Raw genomic sequence first — 16,248 nt, forward strand, 5'->3', positions numbered from 1 at the left:
TGAAAAAAGTTCATATATAAGTGGACCCATGCTGTTCAAACCTATGTTTCAAGGGTCAGTTCTATTCTAGATATGTCTTTTGTTGGAAATGCAGTGAACAAATATTTTTTTCCAGTCTGTAATTTGTCTATTTGCCCACCCTCATTTGCAGATCAGAAGTTAAAACCTTATTTTGATGAGGTGTAATTTATCAATTTTTCTCTTTTTGGATCATGCTTTTGTGTTCATATCTAAGAACTCTTTGATCTGGACTTTGACCAATTTTGTCTTCTTTTTTCCCGCAAAGGTTTATAATTTACCTTTTACGTTAAAGTTTCTGACCTATTTTGAGTTATTTTGTGCTTAAAGATGTAAGGTTTAGGTTGAGTTTGTTCTTTTGCTTGAGAATGTCCAATTGCTCTATCACCATTTATTAAAATGTTATCCTTCTTTCATTTAATTGCTTTTGCACCTTTGTTAAAAATTGGTTGGGTGTATTTGTGTGAGTCTATTTCTAGATTCTCTCTTTTGTAGAGACAGAGTCTTATTCTGCTTCTGGGTTTTATATTCTGCCCTATATATCCAGTACCGTACTGTCCTGATTATTAAAGTGATACAGCAGATTTCAACAAAATATAGAATGTTTTCTCTTACCTTATTCTTTTAAACTATTATTGTAGCTATACTGTATCCCTTACCTTTTCATTTAAAATATATAATAAACACATATTTGTCTAAAAAACTATTTGTGGAGCTTTGCTAGGAATTACAGTAATCCTATAGAGCTATTTGGGAATTCTTGACATGTTTGCTGTGTCCAGTCTTCTATTACATGAACGTGGTGTGTTTCCAGTTGTAGATCATCTTTCTTTTATCAGCATTTTGTAATTTGCATTAAGCAGATGCTTTATATGCTTTCTTAGATTTGCATCTTTCATTTTCTTTGGAGCAAATGCAAATTATATTGTGTTTTAATTTGAATTTCCACATAAACTGTTGTTAGCATATAGAAATACTGTTGTGTTTGTGTATTGATGTGGCATCCTGTGGCCTTGCTGAACTCTAAGACAATTTTGTTTGTTTGTTTGTTTTGGTTTTGGGGGTGTGTTCTGAGACAGAGTCTTGCCATATTTCCCAGGTTGGTTTCAAACTCCTGGTATTAAGCGATCCTCCCACCTAGGCCTCCCAGAGTTCTGGGATGACAAATGTGAGCCACTAGACTTGGCTGGAAGGTGGGAAAGAGTTTGGTTTCTTTGTTTGGTTTGGTTGGTTTCTTGTAGATTCATTGAAATTTTCTATGTAGACAATAACGTCATCTTCAAAAAGGGAACGTTTCTTTTCTTTTTTCTTTCTAATCTGTATGTCTTTTACTTTTTTAAGAATAATTGCCTCTTTGTGCTGACTGGAACCTCCATTACTCTGTTGAATAAGAATAGTAAGAATGGACATTCATTTCTTTTTACCAATCTTAAGGAGAAAGATTTAGTTTCACCGTTAAGTATGATGTAGCTGTCGGTATTCTGTTGATGCTCTTTGTCAAGTTAAGAAAGCTCCCCTCTATTCCAAGACTGCTGAGGGTTTTTATCATGAATGGGTGTTGTATTTTGTCAAGTGCTTTTTCTGGATCAATTAATGTGATCATATGATTTTTCTTTTTTAGCTGGTTGGTAGGGTAATTCCTTTATTTCTTTACTAATTTGGGAGGAGGTCAAATTTAATCCAGAGCTATGTTATAGTTTTCTCCACGAATGCGAAATTGTCTATTTGTCCCATTAATTTGGTCAGTTTTTGCTCTATGTATTCTGAGGCTCATTCATTAGGCATATACACATGGATGTTATGTCTTCAAAACAGAATGACCTTTTATTTTTATGAAATGTGCTTAGTTATCTTTAGTAATAATCTTTTAAGTCTATTTTATTTCATATGAATGGAGCCATGTCAGCCTTCTAATACTTATGTTTATATAGGATGTCTTCTTCCATCTACTTACTTTTAACTATCACTTTCATTAGAAATAAAGTGTACCCTCTATAGAGAGAACACAGTTGTCATTTGCTGTTTTACTCATTTTTGTAATCTTAATTTAAGTATGCCTTCTGTGGGCTGCATATAATAGATATTTGCTTTTTTATCCACTCTGGTAACCTCTGCCTTGTGGGTATTTAGTCCATTAACATATAATATAGTTATTGATTGATATAATTAAACTTAAGTCTGCCACTTTATGGTTTGTTTTCTGTTTTCTTTCTGTACCTTTACTCATTTTCTGACTTTTGGATAGTGGGGAAAATATACGAAATTTTATTTTGTTTCAATTTATCTTTTGGCTATACCTCTTTGGCTATACTTTTTAGTGGATACTCTAAAACTTATATAATACATCTATAATGTTTCACTGTATTCTTAAATTTACTACTGTGTCACTTAATATGTAATGGAGAAACTCACATTTCTGTATATCCATTTACTCTCTCCCCCACCATCCTTTATAAAGTAGCTGTCATATGTATCATACATACATGAAATATAAACCTCAAAAAATAATGCTATATTAATGTTATATTTTTTCTTTGAACGTGTATATGTATTGTAAACCAGTTAAAGTTAAAATTAGTATTTCATGTTTCTTAGATATTTATCATTTTTGATGCTTTTCATTGGTTTCTGAAGATTTAGGTTGCCCTGTGCTATTTCTGTTGAGTCTGAATAACTTCCTTAAGTATTTCCTGTAATGTGGAGTCTGATGGTGACAAATTCTTAGTTTTTCTTCATCCATAAAATTCTTTACTTCAACTTTATTCTCCAAACATATTTTTCCTGGATATAGAATTCTGGGTTGACTCCGCTAATACACATGAAGTTTTTAGAACTTTAAATGTTTCACTGTCTTCCAGCTGCTATGTTATCTGATGAGAAGTTTACAGTCATTAAATCATGTAACATGTATCATTTTTGTCTTTGATTTTTGGCAGTTTTACTATGTGTCTAGGCATAGTTTTCTTTAAATTTAGCCTGTTTAGGCTCTCTGAGCCTCTTGACAATGGAAATTTATGTCTTCCATTTATTTAGAAAGGTCTTGTTTACTATTTCCTAAAATATCTTTCTGCACCATTCTTTCTCTTCTTTTCTTCTGATACTCCAGTTAAACCCTACAGACAGATATACCGAGTGAAGTACATACACACTACAGTTAACAATCCCTGACTTATGATGGTTTGATTTAGAATTTTTCAACTTTGTGATGGATTTATCAGGATATTAAATGCATTTTCAATTTAGTAATATTTTTGACTTTCAATGGGTTTATAGGGACACAACCTCACCATAAGTTGAGTAGTATATCTATTTTCTACCCATCTGTGCTGTTGAGATCACAAGGTTCCATGTTATTGTCTATGGATGAACTCGAGTGAGCTATTGTAATGAGGAATAAATCAGCTATAATGTTCTTATTAAATTTCAGCTTATGTATTATCAAGGCACATCAGATATCAAGAGGTTAGTTCAAAATGTCTGTTGCGAGGTGCTTTTTTGATGATACAGGAAAAGAAGGAGTAGGAATGAACATCACTTGAAGAGAGACTCAGTCTATATATAGCTCATGCAATGGAGTAGAATGGCAGAGGTTTTTTTTTTCTTCTTCTTCTTCTTCTTTTTTGACAGTCTTGCCCTGTTGCCTAGACTGGAGTGCAGTGGCACAATCTCAGCTCACTGCAACCTCCACCTCCCAGGTTGAAGCAATTCTCCTGCCTCAGCCTCCTGAGTAGCTGTGATTACAGGCTCCCACCACCACACCTGGCTAGTTTTTGTACTTTTAGTAGAGACGGGGTTTGCAATGTTGACCAGGCTGGTCTCAGGTGATCCGCCCACCTCGGCCTCCCAAATGCTGGGATTACAGGCATGAGCCACCGTGCCCAGCCATGAATGTCTTATCAAGTGAGACAGAGTGCTTACATTTAAATTTGCTTAACTTAAAAGGCCAGGTAAGATGTTAACACTATTGAAGTATTTGCACTGTATCATCAAGTGTCCAGAAGAAAGCTCCTAGAAAATGACGTGAGGTATCAGAACTAAATTATGGTGATGCTCTTGATTAAACATTAACATTTTCTATTTATATTATTAGTATTATGCTTTAGTGTATAATATGCATAAGTTGATAAACAATCTTTGAATGGTTTTCGTGATGATTAAATATCTTGTTGGTGTTGATTTTCCTTTCTTTTGCATCCAACCACATACAAATATTACACACCAAGAATGATGACAAGAACAGGGATAGAGGGAAATACACCATATTAGGGGCCCCCAACTTTAATGAATGAAGAGGCATGACTCAAAGTTTTGTAGATGACAGTACATACCTAGAAGGTGTAGTGGGTGGTGACTTTTGTTGTAAGCTTCAAAAAAGCTGTTAGTTTGGAAACAAGAAAAAAGAGATATATTTGAAACAGCCAGTGGAGAGTAAGGCCTCCTAGCTGAACTTTAGCCATGAGATATATGGGGTCATGGAAAACAAAACAGCCTGCAGCTGAGCAGGGTCCTCAGAGGAAACCAGTTAAGACAAGGAGGTTGGCTGGGCACGTTGGCTCACGCCTGTAATCCCTGCACTTTGGGAGGCCAAGGACAGTGGATCACCTGAGGTCAGGAATTCAAAACTAGCCTGTCCAACATAATGAAACCCCACCTCTACTAAAAATACAAAAAATTAGCTGGGCATTGTGGCATGCACCTGTAATCCCAGCTACTCGGGAGGCTGAGGCAGGAGAATCGCTTGAACCTGGGAGGCGGAGGTTGCAGTAAGCCAAGATTGTATCACTGCACTCCAGCCTGGGCAACAAGAGCAAAACTCCATCAAAAAAACGAAAAAAAAAAAACAGAAAAGAAAGACAAGGAGGTCAAGGAAACATTCAGAGAAGGTGCTGAAGAGATAAGTGAATTGTTGATTGCAGAGCTAAAGGGTAAATGAACACAGCAGAAGAGTTTAGAAGGCAAAGGAGGGCTTGAAGATTGAGTTAAAGGGCTTAAATGTGGGAACAATTGTATTTCTCCCAGCCACTTTCTTATTAACAGAGCCTCAACTGTGAGTGTTCTCCCTCTCTCAGGAGGGTATGTGTTCAGTAAAGGTTACCTTCCTCCCAGCCCAGGAATCTCTTGATTAGTCCATAAGCCAATCATTATCCTCCCTCTGGCAATGATTGATTTGAGAAGGGGTAAATGACCCTATTTTGCCTAATGAGATGGGAGAAAAACTTAGCTAAGATCTTCTACAAAAATGTTCCTTTGTTAAACACAAAAGAAGGAATAGTTGTTCCAGTTTGTACTTGTTTCTCCTGAAGTTACTGGGTGAATATGTATGCCTGGAGCTGTAATGCCCATCTTGAGACCATACGGAGAAACCCTGATATAAAATAAAGGATGTTATACCTTCCTACTCTTTTTCTGTACTTCTCTATTTCATTTCAGGGAGTTCTTGAAAAGATGGGAGGCAAAAAATTCGTGGCTAATCCTCCCTCCTAATTTAAGGAAATACATATATTTTTTTCTAATTGCAAGAATCATATCTGCTCTATGTAGAAACAAAAATAATGAATTGTATAAAGTAGAAATTAAATATCTCTAGCCGCTTTGCCTTTTTATTCCTATACATATAAAATAACTTCTGTCTGAATGCATTTGTACTTTTAAAAAATAAATATGGTAAGAAATTAAACATCTGATACCTGCAGTTTTCATTTTCTGATATAGAGAAGGACACCTTCTCAGAGAAGATGATGCTTGAAGAGTCCTTATGGATGATTATAGTTTGCAGATGAGAAAAGAGAGTGATTAGAAGTGGTGATAGAGGAAGATTCAGGTAGATGGGACAATATTTTTGGCTGAGATAAGACATTGTGCAAAGGCTAAAAGATAGTAAAGATCATAATCATTTTATGAGAAAAATAAGTATACTCAGTGACAGAGAGTAGAGGAGTTTATAAGAGAGTGATGTGGAATTAATCTGAAAAGACAGAAGAGAGAATCTAACCTAAAAGTGCTTTAGATGCCTTGTTGGGGTGTGAACTTTCTAATGCAGGGTACAGTGAGTTGTAGAAGAATTTTAAGCACATGGGTAATAACAGCAGATGAATTATTTAGAAACATCATTATTTCTCAGGATCAGATAACTACAATTTTGGATTCCAGTTCCAGCATTTGTTAGCTGTAAAATTATGAGTAGATTATTCAGCCACTCTGTCAGTGTCCTCATTTGCCAAATGGGGATGATGGAAGAAAGATTGTGATGATTAAATGAGAAAACACATGTGAAAGTGAATGTAGAGTGCTTGTCATACAACAGGTTTTCAATACATGTTAATTTCCTTTTACTGCTGTATATTTTGTGGCTGTTGTCTGGTTAACAAAAAAATTTTAAAGGGTTTATTTTTGTTCTACTGATGATGGGTGACTTTAATTTTTTTTTTTTTTTTTTTTTTGTGACGTAGTCTCACTCCGTCACCCAGGCTGGAGTGCATTGGCATGATCTCGGCTCACTGCAACCTCCACCTCCCAGATTCAAGCAATTCTCCTGCCTCAGTCTCCCAACTAGCTTGGATTACAAGCGCTTGCCATGATGCCTGGCTAATTTTTTTGTATTTTTGGTAGAGACAGGGTTTCACCATGTTGGCCGGGCTGGTCTCAAACTCCTGACCTCAGTTGATCCACCCTCCTCGGCCTTCCAAAGTGCTGGGATTACAGGTGTGAGCCACCATGCCTGGCCAGGGACTTTAAAAATATTATTCACCCCAAGTAAAATAAATCTCACTAAGAACTATGTTTGTGAGGTCACTTAAATGTTACAACCCATTTACATCCAGAACCAAGAGAACACTGCCCAAATTAAATTCAGCAAGCCTGCACTTTTTGGGTAAAAGACAAGAACTAAGCACTAGGGGATATGAAAAATTAAAATGCATGGACTTTGACATCAGTGAGATAAATAAATAACTGCATACATGCTACAATCAACAGTAGAAATACATAAGTTAAACGTGGAAGTGCCCAAGTTGGTCCCCGCGAGATATTAAGATCTAATTTTCTTTCCAAAATGTCTCTGTTCTCTGACAAGCAGCAAAAAGGAACATTATTGGTATAGAAGTATGACATTCTTCCAGGCTGTCTTCTCATATCTGAGTCTTTGCTGATTGTGTCTACCATGGAATGTGTTCTTTTCTGAGGAAGCATAATATGAAAACTGCAGTTGTACACAAATAACTTAAAAATTGGCCTATCTAGAAACTGGTAGCATTAGCTGTGTTTCTTTTATCTATCATATAGGAATGACAACTTAATGCCCAAAGCATAAGTAGTGCATTTAGAATAGTTTTTAGGCACATCGTCTGAGCATAGTCTTTAACACCCTCTTATATTTTATTTTCATTTTAGTTCTTTTACAAAGCTTCCTCATCTGGCAGGAACAGAACAAAATTTCTTGCTTGCCAAGAAAATTCAAACCCAGTGGAAGAAATTTGGACTAGATTCACCCAAGTTGGTTCATTATGATGTCCTCTTATCTTACCCCAATGAGACAAATGCCAACTGTATATCGATTGTGGATGAACATGAAACTGTGGTATGTGAAATTGTTGGTACCTTTTATATTTTGCAATCCAACCGTTTTATGTGGATTGTAATGTAGGGTCAAGTAAAAGTAGAAATTTGTTAATAGTGAATTATTCAGTATCCACTATGTGTTCAACATGGTGTTAAGTCCTGAGGCCAGAATGAGACTAGGACATGGTTCCTTTGCCTAAGTAAGTTGAGGCAGACAATGGAATACTTCAGACTTCAAATTAGTATGGTAAGTGCTATGAAGATTATGATTAGAGTTCATTATTTACAGAGAAAAGGGTCACTCAGCCCAGCCTGGGAGTTAGACAATGTTTCCTGAAGTCTTGACATGTGAGTCATGAAAGGACGTAAGGAGATAACCATGTGACAAAATAGGATAAGAGAATTCTCAACAAAAGACAAAATATTGGCAAAGGATTGGAGGCATATATTAGCTTAGTATTATTGGGAGAATGTAATGATTTTCTGTATTTCAAAAGTGTAAAATACAAAATGGGCCATGATATGAGATAAACCGGTAAATATGTCCTGGGAACAGATCATAGAAGGGCGTATATGCTGTCCTAAGAAGCTTAAACTTCAACTTCAGTTCATGGGCACCAATGACAAGTCCTGAGCAGGGGAAGGATGTGGCTAGAGGGGCATTTTAGATAGACAAGGTCCTCTGTAGATTACACCTAGGCTAAGCAATGGGTTAAAGTTGTTGTCTTAAGACAATAGTCCAGGTAAAAGATAATAAAGTTTTAGGATGTTAGTAGGAATGAGGAAGAGGGATGGATTTCAGAAATAGTAAGGAAATGTATTAGCAGGACATGATTAGTGATTGACTTGGGGAAGGAGGGGAAGATAGAGTTGAGGATGACTCCGCGACTGTCTGGTGTGAGTGGCTAATGACTGAAGCTATTAATAGAGGTAGGAAATGCAGATCAAAAGCAGTCCCAGGGTGAGAGATGATAAATTTGAATTTTAACATGTTGAGTTTGGACATCCAGGATGAAATAACCACCAAACATTTAAATATATGAATCTGAAAAGGTAAGTATCATAAGCATATTAGCTACTAGTAAAATTCTGATACTTAATGAAGTCTCGCAGTGAGGGAGTACAGAGGCAAGCAATGGGCTGGGGATGAAACATGGGGAAATATTATTTAAATAAAGATGAAAGAAAAGGAGCCCACCAAGAAAGCTGAATAGGCATAGTCAAAAAAAGAGGATCACCAAAGTGCCACCTTTGAAGCTCTGCTGTTACACTTTATAAGGAAAGTTTTGGTTACCTGAGATTGCATGCATTTATAAAAGTTTCTATTATTAGGAAGACATTAATAATGACAAGGCTCTTTCTCATTGTTGTCAGTGTAATTTATCTATTTAATTATATAACCTAGTTCCAGGATGCTTAATCTGAAGTATATACTTGATGGCAAAATGAATTATATCTTAATAATAATCTGGAATTTTTCTCTCTAACTTGACATATTTTAATTCTTGCTAGATTTTCAAAACATCATACCTCGAACCACCACCAGATGGCTATGAGAATGTTACAGATATTGTGCCACCATATAATGCTTTCTCAGCCCAAGGCATGCCAGAGGTAAAATAAAATACATTTGTAATCCAAGTCTTTAAATGGTTCTTTTGCAATGTAAAACCTGTATAGAGGACTAAAACCAAGGAAATTAGGTGAATCATTCATGCGGGTTCATTGTTTGATATTCAGTACTATGAAAACCTCATCCCTCAAATTAAAAAAAATTATAATAAAATAAAATAGAAGAGAACACCAGACAGAGAAAAAAGAAACAAAACAAATACATTAAAAACTGACCCTGCTGAAGGAGTTGCCACTGTCTGAAATAACAAACTGCTGAACATGCCTTTCAGTGAGGCAGTAGGTGTTTTTTTGTTAGTTTGTTTTTATATTTGTTTTGTTTTGTTTTTTTGAGACAGTTTCGCTGTTGTCACCCAGGCTGGAGTGCAGTGGTACGGTCTCGGCTCACTGCAACCTCCACCTCCCAGGTTCAAGCAATTCTCTTGCCTCAGCCTCCCGCTTAGCTAGGACCACAGGTGCATGCCGCCACGTCCTTCTAATTTTGTATTTTTTTTAAGTGGAGACAGGGGTTTCTCTATGTTGGTCAGGCTAGTCTCGAACTCCCGACCTCAGATGATCTGCTGGCCTCGGCCTCCCAAAGTGCTGGGATTACAGACATGAGCCACTGCTTCTGCCCAGCAGTAGGTGTTTTTACAAGCTTCTTTCCATTTTTCATAATTTGAATATTTTATGGATTCATAGATAGGATTTTACAGATCATACCATAGAGGTTCTTAAATTAATGCAATGGTTGGAAATTAAATAAATATAGTTAGGATCTTTAAAATGACATTTATTTACTCTATTCCCTGTGGCTTTTTATACACTGATAATTTCTTCAACACAGGACATACTGTTTAGATATGTCTGGCTGGGTGCGGTGGCTCACACCTGTAATCCCAGCACTTCGGGAGGTTGAGGCGGGCAGATCTTTGGAGGTCAGGAGTTCAAGACCAGAATGGCCAACATGGTGAAATCCCATCTCTACTGTTAAAAAATACAACAATTATGTGGGCGTGGTGGCACATGTCTGTAATCACAGCTACTCTGGTGGCTGAGGCAGAATCACTTGAACTCAGAAGGTGGAGGAGGTTGCAGTCAGCCGAGGGAGTGCTACTGTACTCCAGCCTGGAGGACAGTGAAATTCCGTCTCCAAAATAATAAACAAATAAATAACTTTTATGCATTATCCTTTTTTAAACCTTTTCAGGATTTTAAAAGATTCTCTAATGACTTCTGCATAATTACCGTGGGTCTGTTTATTATTCCCCAAATAAAGAAACACTTTTGATGATGCAGTATTGTGAAGCAAACTTATTTTTTGTTTTTTTTTCTTTAATTTTAGCAGTATTATATATATTTTCTTTTCCCTATAGGGAAATCTTGTATATGTGAACTATGCTCTCACTGAAGACTTTTTCAAACTAGAAAGAGAGATGGGCATCCACTGTACTGGGAAGATTGTTATTGCAAGATATGGAAAAATCTTCAGAGGAAATAAAGTACAGTATTATTTATTTTTCTACAGAGAATGAGAGGATATATATATTCTGTAAATGTAAATGACCAACTTGCTTCTCTGTTTCCAAATTGCTTTCAAACATTTCTTTTCTTTTTTTTTTTTTTCCTATTTGTCATGGGTACACAGAAACTCATGTTTCTATGTTTTCTCACATACCTGGACAAGAAAATTATTTCTAATCATTTTTATTACAAAAGTAATATTTGCTTTTAGAAATTTAATTGAAGGAAATTTATATAAAGTAAAAAATGAAAAGCTCCTCTGCATTACCCACTTCATTATTCAGATATAATCAATCTTAATAGCTTTTTTCAAACCTAATTCTGTGAAATATAAATACATCCGTCCCTATATGCCCATTTTACATATATTTATTTATTTACTTTTACATTCTATATTATAAGACTTTATTTTTTTTCATTCAGCCATGACTCATATTCTTCATGTCCACATGTTGAGAGTTATGTAATACATTGGTTAAGAGTATAGAAACCTAGATCCATTATCACTTGGGTTCTGGTCTAGTCTGGCTCCTATTCTTTCTAGATATTTTACTGTGAGCATGTTACTTAACTTCTCTGTTGCAAAGTTTCCTCATATATAAAATGCGAATGCCGAGGGCACCAATCTCACAGAGTCCTTATTAAATGACTTTCTTTGAAAGCACTTAGGATAGTGGCTGGTACTTAGTAATTTCTATATAACTGCTTATTAATTACCTCACTGTTTTAAATGATGGCATCGTATTTCACAGAATTGACAAGCCATTTATTTAACCATTCTACTACTGACGATGTTTGTCTTATCTTGAATTTGTTACTATTACAAATAATTTCATTGTGAACATCTTTGTCCATATATGCTTCAGAAATTTGTGTGAAGATTATTGTAGTATAGATTCATAGAAATTAAATGGCTAAATAATAGTGTATATTCTTTCAAAATTTTGATAGACATCATCAATTTTCCTTCAAAAAGTTGTGACAGATTGTACTCTTAGTGATATAACAGGGTGTTCTCTAAATATTGGAATGCTTTTTTATGAATCAAGACTGTTATCCATCTTCTGCTGCAATACTTTTGGTGAAGAAGAATTTAGTATCTCACAGGGTGTATTTTCCTATTCTTGGCCAGTTTGGATTTTTAGAAAGATGTTTACAAAAACCCTGTGCTGTTTTTCACAAATATGACTGCTCTGCGTACAATTTTAAATCAGTTTAGTTCCTTAAATGTTTGTAGGATGCTTGCTCTATGATGTGCAAGATTTCACAGGGCAGTAGTTTAAAATTAAGAAGACATGGTTCATGTTTTCAAAAACACCCTCAGCCTTATAGGAGAGATAGACATTTAAAAGATATGTTAATACATTAAGAGCTATCCTATAATATAGAAAATATAGAACTACAAAGAAGGGACATTAATTCTACAGTTGCAGGTTGTAATAGGAATGTTTCACAGAAGAAATGATAACTCATTTAGAATTCCGTGGAATAATGGAAGTCTGTTAGGTCTAACAGGAGAGAAATTGTGTTCAAAGCCAAGAGAACTGAATGTGTAATTGTATGGTAAAAGGCAGTGTCTAAATATCCTTCCATTATTAAATTAATGTCTTTCTTATATGAATAAGCCAACCATTTGCCATATCTGCATTATGAATTGCACACTGCCCCTGCAGGTTAAAAATGCCATGTTAGCAGTGTCCATAGGAATCATCTTGTACTCAGATCCAGCTGACTACTTTGCTCCTGAGGTACAGCCATATCCCAAAGGATGGAATCTTCCTGGAACTGCAGCCCAGAGAGGAAATGTGTTAAATTTGAATGGTGCTGGTGACCCACTCACTCCAGGCTATCCAGCAAAAGGTAAGGGATGAGTCTATCAGTCCACCAATTTTGCAAAGATATTCCTTGCCCTTTTAGAAGGAATACAGGCAACCATGTTCACAATAATATTAAACTAAAATTCAGTGCACTTATATCATTTTGGATTACTGCTGCTAGGAATTTTAAAACATTTGCTCTTGTATTATTTTAGTTTTACATTTTCATGAGATGTCGGCATGGGGAGTAAACACTCAGTTCATACTCTTCTTCTTCCTTTATTAGAGTTCAGAAATGCTGATCCTCATACCCAAAGCAATGCTGCTTTTAACAAATGACAACTTAGGTTTGCTGAGTTACCGATGGATTGTATCCTTCTTTATATCATACATTTCTTCTTTAAAAAAATGAGTTTTTGTGTTATTTAAAACATAAAATTGGAAGTTTTACATATGTGAAATGATCTCTACAATCAAAATAGTGAACACACCCATTATCTCAAAAAAGCTTCCTCTCATCTCTTTATATTCTCACCCTCCCAACTCTTCCTTCCCACTTCATCCAATCCCTAGACAACCATTCATCTTGCTTTTTGCTGTCAGCATGATTATTTTGAGATCTGTCCATGTTGGCATCTTTGTCAATAGTTTTTCTTTCTTTTGCTAAGTAGTATTGGCAGGCTTTTCAAAATGCAGGTATCTCTGGAGCTGTTTTGTGGACACCAGGAGCATTACTTGACAAGCCCTGTGTTGGTCCCAGGGTACCCTGTGCACCTGGGTAAGGCTGGAACACATTGGGAACAGGGACCCAACATGCCCACTCTGGAACACCGTGGGACCTGGGGAAATCGCCAACTGTTTGCTGTCCTGCCATTGCTGTTCTACACATCCCTGGAGTGTGTAGAGCATCGGTTACAATGTGGTAGTGTCTGGTCAGGACCAGAAATGTCCATTTTTGACCTGGAAGCAGCAGACACCCAAGGCTTAGGGTAGACGTGGGGGCTCCATACCATTCCCAGTGCTAACTTCCCATGGCGGAAACAGGAAGGAATGTCTGGCAACCCACCAAGGGTCAGATGCTACGTCAGCCCGAGCAGAAGCTGCCTGACACTGGCTGTTCCAATGACAATAGGACATCCTTGGGAAGGTGGAGCCATTTGTGAGAGCTTAGGATGGGTGTCCTGGAAGTGCCACTTAAAGGCGACTGAGGCCTCTCAAAATGCCTGTGTTAGAGCTGCAGCTTTCCACGTGGGCTGCAATGCAGTCACCTGTGGAGCTTTAGGACAGGCCCAAGCTCAGCTCCCTGGGCCAGTGCCTTCAGAACTTCCACAGCAGGGATAGCCAGCTTGGAAAGCCATGCCTGGGAGACCACGTGACACTGCCTGGCTGGGTCCTGGGCTGACAGAGATGAGCGTGGAGCTCGTGGTGACTTGGTAATGCTGTGAATTATGTACATGTGGCAGGAAGGTTCCACAATGCCAAGGCCCCAAGTCTTGGAAATTCCATGAGGTCTGCATGAGGTTGAACTAAACACCAAGTGCAGTCCTCAAAGGAAAAATAAAAGAAATACCCACATAAGGGACTCTTTGGAACTGAGTCTGGAAGAGAGGGCTGCCTGGTCCACTCCAGGAGAATTTGCCTAAAATAAGTTTGCTTCCCATTGCATTCTCTTTGCTTGTTCTAAACATCACCTCCTCCCATTCCCTTAATTTGCATCATTCTGGGCTCCTTACTCTTGTTGCAACCTGTTTTTACATTTTAAGGATGTCTGGATTCGATTTACTTAAGAGCATATATGGCTTAATTTTGTGTTTCTGGTAATCATTAATTACATTTCCCCATTTTATCAAATGACACGTTTTCCTCATATCTATTTTGAATATGTTAAAGATTTTTGTATCCAGTTTATCTAAAACTCCTTGATTAAAATGAGTTTAATTCTAGCAATACATACATGCTTATCTCTGCATTGTTTTATAATTTGATGATAAATGTTTGTCCCCAATATATGACTGTATGGATAATACTTTTTAAATAGATACAATAAAATATGATATCTCTTTCTCACTTGATCATGTGGCTGAATGAGTCAATCCCTCCATCAAATAGAAATATCTGGCATCACTTAATCTAACTAATAAAAACATCCAGTGTGCACGTGCACCCACAATGAGAAGAAAAGACCAAAGCAAACAGCCAAAAAGGAGAGAATCCCATGATTTCTGTGTAAACTCCTACAGATATCATAAATATTTATTGCTAGAAACAGTATTTTAAATAAAACATCTTCAGGCAAGTGTATTAAAACTGCCTTGGATACAAGGGGCCCTATCACTTGTAAAACTTGGCAAATTGGATAATAATTAAAAATACAAAATTACACAGAAAATGCCCTTTAATAAATTGAGTTTTTTAAAATTGAGACAGAGTTTGGCTCTTGTTGCCAGGCCAGAGTGCAATGGCGTGATCTTGGCTCCCTGCCACCTCTGCCTCTGGGTTCAAGCGATTCTCCTGTCTCAGCCTCCCGAGTAGCAGGGATTACAGGCATGTGCCACCATGCTCGGCTAATTTTGTATTTTTAGTAGAGACGGGGTTTCTCCATGTTGGTCAGGCTACTCTCAGACTCCCAACCTCAGGTGATCCGCCAGCCTCGGCCTCCCAAAGTGCTGGGATTAGGGCGTGAGCCACCGTGCCCGGCCTCATAAATTGATTTTTAAACAAATCTTAATTGAGGTTCTCTAAAGGGAGCCTTTCAGGCAACATGCCCGCTACGTGTACTGATGGCTAGGGTGGCTGGTGTCAGGCGAATCCATGTGGCTCCCCCAGCCCCTTCCTGGGAGCATCCTGGAAAGACAGCGTGGAAACGCACGTGGCCTGGTGGTCCTGGGAGCGGCCATGGTGCCCAGCCCCGCCGCCTCACCCTGTCCTCAAACCTGGCGTCAAGCACCCGCGGACTCTCACATCCTCTTCTTCCAGGTTGGCGGGCGCTTCTCCTGCACCTTGGCCTGGCGCTTCTTCTCGGCCTCCTCAGCCTCTGGTTTCTCCTCCTTGGCCACCTTGTAAGGCCACTTGGGTATCCGCAGGTGGCCACTGTCCTTGGTGCTGCCCTTCCGCGCCGGCCTCTGGGGCTGGAAGTTGGGCACAGGCGCCTTGCTGAGGCGGACCTGGGACACCACCAAGCTCGGCCGCAAGCTGCTTTGCCGCAGGCGCTGCAGGGGCAGGAGGCTGGCCTTCCGCCAGGCGGGGTAGGCAGAGCCCCAGGACCCCGGCAGCGGGGCAGGTGGGAGGCCGGCTCTTGGGGAGCCCTCCCGGGAGCCCGCTGCCGCTGGGCAGGGCCACTTGTGCTGCTCTGCACCCTCCGCTTCACCCGCCTCCTGTGCCTACCTCTCCACCCCCCGCCGCTCAGCCAGAATTTCCTGAGCCGCCAGGATTTCCTGCACCACCAGCTGCCTCTTCCCCGCGCACAGGGAGCTCTCTGGGCACACGATCTGGCACGCGAGGGCCACGGCGGGGCTGTTAGAGGCTGGTGGTCACCCTGACCATGTGGTCCAGGGCGCCCCGGTCCTCCGGACCACGCACGGAGCGCGGCGTCAGCACAGACAGCTCGCAGTCCCTGAGTCTCTGCAGGCAGTTCTTTGATCCCTTGGGCTTCCGCGCCCTCTCGTGGATCGGAGACAGCTCAAGCTGGTACTTTTCCCCCAACTAATGAAACTGGCAGAGC

At 38.7% G+C, this 16,248-nt stretch overlaps 1 protein-coding gene across 1 annotated transcript in view; it reads left to right on the forward strand.

The window, feature by feature from the left end:
- LOC129485369 (N-acetylated-alpha-linked acidic dipeptidase 2-like) overlaps window positions 1-13,309 on the forward strand; it is a 61,545-nt gene extending 48,236 nt beyond the window's left edge. The window contains exons 5-9 of the mRNA XM_063642025.1: window positions 7,408-7,594; window positions 9,088-9,189; window positions 10,563-10,688; window positions 12,384-12,570; window positions 12,814-13,309. Of these exons, the coding sequence (XP_063498095.1) occupies window positions 7,408-7,594; window positions 9,088-9,189; window positions 10,563-10,688; window positions 12,384-12,570; window positions 12,814-12,866 (655 nt within the window). The 3' untranslated portion in view covers window positions 12,867-13,309. The remainder of the gene's footprint in view (window positions 1-7,407; window positions 7,595-9,087; window positions 9,190-10,562; window positions 10,689-12,383; window positions 12,571-12,813) is intronic.
- The last annotated feature ends 2,939 nt before the right edge of the window (window positions 13,310-16,248 follow it).

Source organism: Symphalangus syndactylus, chromosome 6, assembly GCF_028878055.3.
Source record: "Symphalangus syndactylus isolate Jambi chromosome 6, NHGRI_mSymSyn1-v2.1_pri, whole genome shotgun sequence".
Taxonomy (NCBI): Eukaryota; Metazoa; Chordata; class Mammalia; order Primates; family Hylobatidae; genus Symphalangus; species Symphalangus syndactylus.